Source organism: Marmota marmota, unplaced genomic scaffold, assembly GCF_001458135.2.
Source record: "Marmota marmota marmota unplaced genomic scaffold, marMar, whole genome shotgun sequence".
In the NCBI taxonomy this organism is placed as follows: Eukaryota; Metazoa; Chordata; class Mammalia; order Rodentia; family Sciuridae; genus Marmota; species Marmota marmota.
In genome coordinates this window covers 19,266,096-19,276,598 of record NW_026000241.1, presented here as the reverse complement: position 1 = coordinate 19,276,598, position 10,503 = coordinate 19,266,096, and the positions used below count along the sequence as shown (strand labels likewise).

Below are 10,503 nucleotides of genomic sequence, written 5' to 3'. Positions count from 1 at the left end.
TGAACAGACACTTCTCAGAGGAGGACATACAGTCAATCAACAAGTACATGAAAAAATGCTCATCATCTCTAGCTGTCAGAGAAATGCAAATCAAAATCAAGTGTCATTTCCACACATGAAAGATATTTTGAATCTATTAAATAAAATCTTCAATTATTGTCAATATAGGTGCAAGAGAGAAGGAAACAAAAATGGGTAAAGGGGTGTTGCTCAATGGTAGAGCACCCTGGGTCTCATCACCAGTACTAATCCTCCCCCTCCAAATTGAACTGTGATAAGACCCAGGATATCTTTGTTCAAAGTCATCAGGGAGTTCTGCAGCTATGATAGTCCTTCAAATAGTCTTAAATTGGTAAAAGAAAGTTAAGCCTTTACAATTCCACATCATCCATTTACTGAATGAAAGTCATAATAGAAAAAGGCAAGATGGGCTGGGGTTGTGGCTCAGTGGTAGAGCACTTGCCTAGCACATGCAAAGCCCTTGGTTCAATCCTCAGCACCACACAAAAATAAATAAAATAAAGGTACTGTGTCCAACTACAACTAAAAAAATAAATATTAAAAAAAAAGAAAAGAAAAAAGAGGCAAGATATCAGGAAAGGCAGCTCTCTGAAGCTGAAGCAATCCTTGAGGAGGCTGAAAGATGGAGGCTGCCAGCATTGGAGAAACAAGTCTTTCATTAAAGGAAAATAAGCATGGCACGTAAGTGTCTATAACAGCTAACTGAAGCAAAATAAAAGGAAAAAAAAGTTTTAGCACTGAAGAAGGAAATATCTATAGATCTAAACCTGTACAAGATTATATTAATGCCAGAGAATATGCTAAACTGTTATTCACCTGTTAACATTCATCATGAAAACACCTTGTGGACACGCTCCCTATAGCATCCAGAAGAATCCATTCCCTGAACGTTATTACAAAGGATACATCCCATGAAGACTCTCTACCCTTATCACACTATATAGGAGGTCTCCCCTACCACCACTCTCCTCTTTCTTTCATAACCCCCCCAAATCCTGACTGCTAGATACCCATACCCATTATAGTGGTGAAGATGTTGAGAGATTAGCCTAAGTATTGTGACGCCATCTTTAGGGGGAACTGCACAAAAGGAAAATGAAAAGTGACCTTCATAATACAGATGAAGTATTTGACAAAATACCAAGTCAGAATAACTTACACTTGGCTTTACTAATACAAGCTGACAAGTGAAAAAAAAAGTCTCTTAAAATTAAAAGAATTACAAAGCATGAAGAATAATCTAATGATGGAGTTCTCTGAGAAAAAAAATGAAGCACAGAGAACAGAAGATAACATTTTTTTAAAAAACCACTTGATTTATATTTTTGTAAAGATAATAGATTATTAATTACATGAGAAATTTTTAAGTAAAATGAGCATTGAAAGCAAAGTATAAAGCCTGATAATGGCAAAATGGGTAGTGCCAAAAAGAATTTAAATAATTTTTCCTGAGAACACTCATAACTGTTAGACAAAGAGATAAAAATTATTCAAGAAATGATAAATGATATTGGGGATTTCAGAATTTGTATAAGAAGAAGAAGGAAAACCCTGGGCAAATAAGAAAACCCAAGTAAAGAAATGATCTATGAAAATTAATACAAATTCAAGGAAAATTCATTTCAGTCAGAGGTAACACTATATAAGATAAGTACTACTGAACGACAATTAATCAGACCGATTGTGGAGAAACTCACATTAAAAAAAATATTGCATAAGGCTTCCTAAATGCTGTTTTCTTATTGTTGTTTTGCTATAAAAGAATCAAATAGCCAGGCATGGTGGCTCACGCTTGTAATCATAGGCACCCATGAAGCTGAGGCAGGAGGACCACAAGTTAGATGCCATCTTAAAAAAAACAATGGATTAGGAAGTAGCTCAGTGGTAGAGCACCCTGGATTCAATCCCTATACTGCCAAAAACCAACAGAAACAAATAATATCTCACTTTTTAGAGACAACAATAAAGAAAAGAAATTTCGAAAATAATTCTGAGAGATGAGAAAAGTAAACCTTAAAGTTCAATAGTCAAATTTGCAGTACTGTGTAAAGGGAAAATAATAAAGTCATTTTTAGGGCTGGGGTTGTGGCTCAGTGGTAAAGCACTTGCCTAGCATGTGTGAAGCACTGGGTTTGATTTTCAGCACTGCATATAATAAAATAAAGTTCATTGACAACTAAAATATATTTAAAAAATAAAGTCATTTTTAAATATGCAAATATAACAATATATGTGAGAACTGAGAAAACACTAAAGCCAAACAAGCATGATCCAGAAGCAATTAAAAATGAAAAGTAAGAGTTTATCAATAAACACTGGTCAAGAATAGAAGCAACTGAGGCTGGGGTTATGGCTCAGCGGTAGAGCGCTCGCCTCGCATATGCAAGGTCCTGGGTTTGATCCTCAGCACCACATAAAAATAAATAAATAAATAAACAAAAGTTATTGTGTACAACTGCAAAAAAATAAATATTTCAAAAAAAAAAAGAATAGAAGCAGTAAAAAAATCTACAGTTAATTTCCAATTGTTAAAAATGAAACTGTATTTGTTGAGTGTAATTAAATGGTTACGGGAGAAACTGATGTAAATAAGAGAAAATATGCACATACCCTATATGTATATGTAATTTTCATTTTTTTGTGTGTGGAAAAATACGTTTGTATTGGTATAGAATATAAGTTTGGTAAAGTACACACATTAAACGGCTAGTGTTCGGTTATACAACAGTAGAATTCAAGGGGAGAGATTTATTTATTTTATTTCTCTCTTCATACACACACACAAACACCACACATACATATTTAATTGAAGACAAATATTTTATTTATTTATTTTTACGTGGTGCTGAGGTTTGGACTCAGACTCACATATGCTAGGCAAGCACTCTACCACCGAGCAATCCAAGCCCAAGATTTATTTTTTTTAACTCTGTTTCTTTGGGCATCTCAAGATATGCATGATGAAAATATGAAGAATTTGCTGCCTGTAACATTTGTGATTTTACACACATACATGCACAAATATGTACAAGCATATATAGCATTATATTCATATATCCACATTTAGGCATGCTTACTTTACAATCTTCTGTATTACTTACATGCTTTCTATTGACTATAACGATAACGTATTGTTTTTACTATCAGAAATAATTCAAAACTGATTTTCCTCCTTTGGGGTTAAAAAAAAAAAAAAGACTCTAATTACTCATTTAAGTATACTGAACTCTGGGACAAGGAGGGAGATGGAACTTACCCGAATGATGAATCTGATTGCTGCACATCCAGAAGTTGCCATGACTTTTGCGCTATTGGGGACAAGATTAAAAAGGGTAGGTACAATGGCTTCAGCCCCATGATCAAACTTGTTGCCCAAAACTGTTGAAAGATGGCTAAAAGGCAAAAAAAAAAATTATTTTAGTAGCTTAATATTAAGGAAAGATAGGACCATATAATTTTAAAATTCTTTTACTGAATTAACTTGAAGTAAACATCAAGTAAAACAACCAGCTTTGATAGCCCTGACTTTTCATCTTTGTTAGACATTTTCATTTTGATGCCTAATGACAAACTAAATGTTAACATATTTAACAAATGAGTTCAAAATCCTAATCAAATCAGTGTCCCTCAAGACATTCTGCATTTCTATTAATGACACCACATTTTTTTTTTGTCTGACAATGTTGTTGTATTGATCAATTTCAATACATTTTCTTGTTCAAAATACATAGTTGAGACAGAGGATAGCTCCAAAACTTCGAGTTTGTGATTCAAAAAGGAACTCAGACTCAGACCTTTTCAGTAATAAAATTTATTTTCCAGTGTCTCAACTCACAGGCAAAAATGAATTTCAAATAAAAAGCAGAGGGTTTCGGGGATTGTGGCTCAGTGGTAGAGAGCTTGCCTAGCACGTTGAGGCCTTGGGTTCAATCCTCAGCACCACATAAAAGAAAGAACAAATAAAATAAAGTTATTAAAAAAAGTAGAGGGTTTCTGCCAGTGTCTGGATGTTGTCTTCTTTTAGAGTTTGAGTTCTGCTTCAGTAGGCAGGTAAAATACTTGGTAATCAGTTTGATTAGGTAGGGTCTAGGATAGCCTTCTATTTCGGAGCTGGTATAGTAATCTTCCTATATGATGGTCTTTCCAGAGTCTATACTAAGTGCCCTGGGCATTTGATAATGTTTCTCCATTCTGAATGGTCAGATCTGGAATCTTTCCCAGCCCCATATGAGCTCTGGGAATTGTTGTTTACCTTTCATCTCCCAGACAGGATTTCTTTCTCTCCTCAGAAAGTTACGTCTTTTATACATAGAGACTGGTATTCAGCTAGATTTGGGATTATATAGATTTCTACGATCTTTTTTCTTTGTCTCTCTTTTCTCCAGTATTCTTCTACACATAAATTTTGGCCACCCTAGTCTCCTGAAACTCAAGGAAACTCTTTCCTCAACTCAATGAAAGTTGTTAGGCTCCCCTTGCCTTCCTATGGTCTATAAAGTGCTTCTGGGTCAAAAGTGCTCTCATCAAACTGCTCAATTTGTACCTTTCAGGAACCCCAGGTCAACTCTCATCTTTGTGTTATCTGATAACAGTTATTTTACATATTTTGTCCAGTCTTCTAGTTTTGTTTTAAGTATAGTTTCCAAGTTTATATCCTATGGATTTTTTCCTGTTTTGTTTTGCTAGAGATATTTGATCATTTTAGTATATCAGTATACTAACTTGTATCTAGCACCTTGCTAAAGTCCCTTAATTATGATAAATCATCTGATGATTCCCTTGTGGTTTTCCACATGGGTAATTATGTCATCAATTAATTATGGTAGTTTTACTTTCTCATAATCATCATAATTTTATCCCTTTCCCACTTTTCAGCTTTAATTTAGAACATCAGACACACTGATAATTAGAAATATTGTTAACAGGCACCTTTGTGTTTCCCATCTTCAGAGGAATGCTCAAACAACATACTCAACAACAGTACCTAGGTCTTGAGTAGTAATAAATGAGATTTGTGTGTTCCACCATCCTTATTGTATTGTGAAAGATCATAGAAAACATAGATTTGGATAAGTTAATGGTGTATGTTACAATTACAGGACAATTTTCTAAAATATCAGAGACAGAGTACTTAATATATTAGTAATGAGAAAAGTGAACATAGTTTGTTTCCAGACCAATTAATTTTCTTCTACTAGTAGCATTGATCCAAAAATCAACCAGTAGGCTTTAGATAATATATAAACACATTTAAAAATTTTTTTTAATTTTTATTTGTTCTTTTTAGATATACATGACAAACAGAGTATATCTTCACACATTATACATACATGGATTATAACTTATTCTAACTAGGATTCTATTCTTTTTTTAAAAAAATTTTTTTTAGTTGTACATGGACACAATACCTTTATTTTATTTATTTATATGTGGTGCTGAGGATCGAACCCAGTGCCTCACATGTACTAGGCAAGCACTCTGCTACTGAGCCACAGCCCCAACCCCTAGGATCTTACTCTTGTGGTTGTACATGATGTGGAGTTTCACTGGTTGTGTATTCATATATGAACATAGGACAGTTGTGTCCAATTCATTCTATAAACACATTTTAATGTTGGTATAAAGTTATTTTTTTAGAATCACATAAATTGAATCCAATATATAATAAAGATGATTTTGAATCATACATACTTTTTTGAGTTATTCTGTTACTTAGTACGGAATCAATAAGGACTAAATCTATTCACTAAAAAATAATATCACAAAAGGAAGATACTTACGCTACAGTAATGCAAGCTTCTCTAACAACCTGGGATCTAAGATCCTTAGCTGATAGTTTAAGAGCTCCATCCAACAAGCGTAAATGTTGGAAAAAGCAATCATACTGTGCAGCTCCAGCAACAAGGAGTGATCGAATTTTCTTAAGCTAAAATAAAGAGAATTTTTGTTACCAGTATTAAAGGTGGCAGTGCTAAAGAAAATAAAAAGGAACATTTGTTACCTAAATTACAATATTCAAACAATTGTTTAAAAAATGAGGCACACGTTTCATTGTATTTACATAACCATATTCACACTATATTTTATATAAAATACAAACTCTATTTTAGATGAATTAAATGTCCTTTCTCTCTCTTTCTGTGACTAGGAATGGAACCCAAGGCATTAAGCATGCTAGACAAGTACTCTACCCCTGACTAATATCCCCAGCCCTTAAATGTCATTTTGTAAATAAACATACAAACAGATAAAAAGCTTTCTGGAAAACAATGTGATAGATTTAGTCATATGTCTAGTAGATATATATATATATGAAAGTTCATATATATATATATATATATATATATATATATATATATGAACTTTAAAGTTTTAAGGCAGTCTTTTTTTATTACAGTAAAAATTGAAATAATATTAATCATTTTAAAGTACATGATTCGGTAGCATTAAGAACATTCCCAATGTTGTATAATCATTAGCACTCTCTACTAACGAAGCCTATTTATAAAAGGGTCAAGTTTGAAAACTCTTCATCAATAAGCAAAAGTACAAAATCAAAATGACTAACCATCAGTCATCATCATGTCCACATGTTAACATTATCAAGCTTTGTAAGCAAAAGCAAATGGCTCTTGCTATTTACATAACTTTAGCTTTAAATTTTAGCATATGATTGTAAAATGTTTTCTACATGAACACTAGACATAAATAATACACAAATCAATGGAGAGAAATAGACACAAGTGCACGCAATGCTCACAAATATTCAGAAGCTAAATTATGACTACTATTATACACAATCTTACATTTAACTCAGATGCTTTTTAAATTTTAAAATATAACTTTAAAATGAAATAAAATGGAAAAAATAACATGGACTAAAGATGTAAATATAAAACCATAGCTATGGATACTTTTAAAAATTGAAATAATAGTTTATATAAACTTGGAGAATACAACAAAGAAAAAATTTTTATAAACAGAACAAAATTTCCAGAAGTCATCTAAACAAGGTTAACTAAAAAAAGGGTTTTAAAAAATCACAATATGTTAGGAAAAAAATACCTGCAACATGAAAGGATACATGACAAATAATAGTAAGATAAAGGCAATCCAAAATTACGTTGGGTAAATATAGGAATATGTGTTCAACCTTACTACTAGTAGTAGGCAAATCCAATTAAAAGACACATTATTTTCCTTTTTCAGGGGCAAGAATTTTAAAAACTTGATAGCATCCAGTATCAGAAAGTAGACAAACACTCTCAAAAAATTCAAGTAAGATTATGAATGACTAAAACTTTTATTCAAAATATTTTTGGTAGCATCTATTAAAATAAAATTACATTTATTCTTTATCCAAAAACCCACATTAAAATCTAACCTATAAAACACTATTGTTGCTAATATGTGCAAGGACATTTATCGCAACATTGTTAAAATGAAAGAAAATTTAAACAAACTAAAGAGCTATCAAATGGGAAATGATTTAATAAATTACATGTACATATATTAAACTAAGGAACAGATGTACACAATGATCTGCATTCAATAAATAGCTGAACAGCTATTACATGCCTGACTTCTAAACCAGTCAGAATGAATGTGGATACTTTGTTCATGGAAGGAAAGCAAATTATTAAGTAATGTATTTTGTATGATCTCATTTGTTTTCATAAAAGGCAGGACCAATTATTTTGTCATATAGGTTGAAATAATATACAGAAAATCTTAATATTTTTTTAAAAAGTAACTAAAAGTCTGTTATTTCTAAGTGGGTACTTACAAAGTAAAACAAAAAACTCTCAAGCACAAAATTTATGTTTTATGCTAACAATATTTAATGTCATGTTCCTCTTCAGATTACCTACAAAAAAGATCTTTTTGTATTTGACTTGGAACTGAAGAAAGAATTTGAACCATATTTAACAAATTGGGAGCAACATTTTCTCTCAAACATTTAAAATATTCAGACTTGCTAACAAAAGTGATGAAAAAACATCTTGTGTTCAAGGTGTCATAAAAGTCATTATTTGTCAAAAATCCCCACTTTAATTTAATTCATCAAGAAATGTAGATTTTCATGACCATTTATAGATTCAGAGCTCTGAGAACAGAAGTCTTCAAATGGAACAGCTTCTCTGTCTTCTGAGGACTCTGAGCTACTCATTATGTGTAATTTGTTCATATAAACTTGACAAATTCACATAACTTAAAGTAAAATATATAGTCTGTTGTCAATGCAAAAATTATTTAAAACTTTAGCATATATTGTCCTCAAGGAACTCTAAGGGTAAATAAATTATTCTTAACTCAAGGATATCCAACCTTTTGAAAAAATAGTGAGAAATATTTATCACAGTCATGATTAAAGGAAGAAAAAAGTCAGATAAATGGATATGCTATTGTGATATTTTGTCAATACTTTAAAAATACTGAGCATGCAAGAAAAGTGAACTGCTCTAATGGCCAATCTTATATGATTCAAGGATGGTACTCAAAAGCAACTATGTAACTTCTATGAACCAACAGCCTCCTTCAGCATACTTTCCTGGTTAGTCAATAAACTGCACAAGGGGAAAGGCTACCTGAAGGGCCAGGCAGGCACCATCTGGTCAACAAAATACTGAATAAAAAAGTGATCCTAGGAGCTGGGGTTGTGACTCAGTGGTAGAATGCTTGCCTAGCACATGTGAAACACTGGGTTCGATCCTCAGCACCACATAAAAATAAATAAAATAAACAACTACAACTAATATATATATATATATATATATATATATATATATATTTTTAAAAGTGACCCTAAATCAGAAAATGCCTGTTACTTCAGTATGATTTCCAGAAAGAAATGTTACATATTTCTCTATTTTATTAGTAAGTACCAGACAGAATTACTTCTGAATGTCTATGTTTTTAAAAGAACACTGGAAAGAAGAGGATAAGAAAGGAAAAAACTTACTGCATTGGCACGTTGATCCCAGTCATGTTTGTCATCTGACAAAATTTCCCTAATTTTATTTAATGTTTCTTCAAGTTCTCGACTAGAATAGATCTTAAAGAAAAGATTCAGAATTTTAACAATATTTCTTACCATGAACAATATCAAAATCATGCCCTGATGTTTAAAGTGTTTTTTCATATAATTAAGATGTTTTGTTTTTCTTCCTTGTTAACTCTTGCAATTTCTTACCTCATGAATAACTTCAAATATACTCTTAAAATGCTTTGTAATTTAAAAACAAGATGCAAATGTATAAGAATTAAGATAAATGCAAAAATTGCACACATATACTACCAAATAACATTGTTGAAAGACATGTTTTGAGTTAGTTTTGCTATTCTCTGTTGTGACAGACTAGCTAAGATAGCTACATGTTTTTTTTTTCCACTGAAACCAAGTGACTAACAAGTAACTATATATTCACTATGATCTCATTCATATGACAAATATTCACATAACAGGAACATATTAAGCTAAGCACTAGGAAAACTCTGATGAGTAAAAACAAACAAAATGTTTCATGTCTTTGCCTTATGGAAAATGGCAAGTAGCAAAGGTGTGAGGCTAAAACAGTTGTAGCCATGTTGCTGACCATGATGGAAGGCAATGTAGAGGAATCAGAAATGAGATTTGAAGAGAGAAAAAAAGCCTGGTAAATAATATTTGCGTCTCTTCATCAAATAGTTCTACTTGTATCTTTTACTCTCAACAACAATTAAATTCCCTTTTAGAGAGAGAAAAAAACACACAAATGGTAGAAAAGCATGAGATAAGGTTGAAGAAACAGATGTGGGACTGGATAACATTCTGTTAGACTAGGATTCCTGGAAATTGCTGAACTAGCTCTTTACTGCCTCCCACCTCCTCTTCACAATAGGACTCTGCTCTTTTCCAGAAAAAAAGAAAAAGGTTCCTCTGCCACCCCTAATCTTATTATAATGTACTGCTCTAGAATACAAAGCAAAGTTCTTCTTCTCTCAACAGGAAAATAAAAGAGACAAAAATTTTTACTTCAGTAAGGGGGTACATAATTTTCATTAAACATTCCTTTGGGGAATATATAATAAAAAGAAGTCTGTAGACCACTAAGTTAGGAATCTTTTGTAGTAGGTGATTCCCAGATTTCTAATTTTTCTAGTTGACTGAGTAATGGTTTTCATATAAAGAACACTGAAAGTTTCAACTTAAGTTTTGAGGGGAGATTATGATTCCAATTTCAGACAGGTGAAGTTTCAATGTCTCTGAGACCCATGAAATGAGATGTCAATCTCAATCATTGTGGATAAATGTTTTTGGTGCTCAAGAGATGCCTGGCTGGGAGATAAAAACCTGGGTGTTATCTACATAAATGTGAGCACCAAAGTCATGGGTTTCAAAGAAGTAACACAGCAAGAACATGGAGAGTGAAAAGAGAAGGCTCAAAAGTAACTCTTAAGAAATTCCAATACTCAATGGCCAAGTAGAGAAGCTGTGTTTAC

The 10,503-nt window shown here is 32.2% G+C and overlaps 1 protein-coding gene across 50 annotated transcripts in view; it reads right to left on the bottom strand.

Moving 5' to 3' along the window:
- Nucleotides 1–10,503, bottom strand: part of Clasp2 (cytoplasmic linker associated protein 2) — a 191,423-nt gene that overhangs the window by 99,363 nt on the left and 81,557 nt on the right. For all 50 annotated transcript variants that reach the window (XM_048794715.1, XM_048794730.1, XM_048794720.1 and 47 more), the window contains 3 exons: nucleotides 8,984–9,076; nucleotides 5,802–5,947; nucleotides 3,278–3,413 (listed from right to left, as the gene is read on the bottom strand). In XM_048794715.1, the coding sequence (XP_048650672.1) occupies nucleotides 3,278–3,413; nucleotides 5,802–5,947; nucleotides 8,984–9,076 (375 nt within the window). The remainder of the gene's footprint in view (nucleotides 1–3,277; nucleotides 3,414–5,801; nucleotides 5,948–8,983; nucleotides 9,077–10,503) is intronic.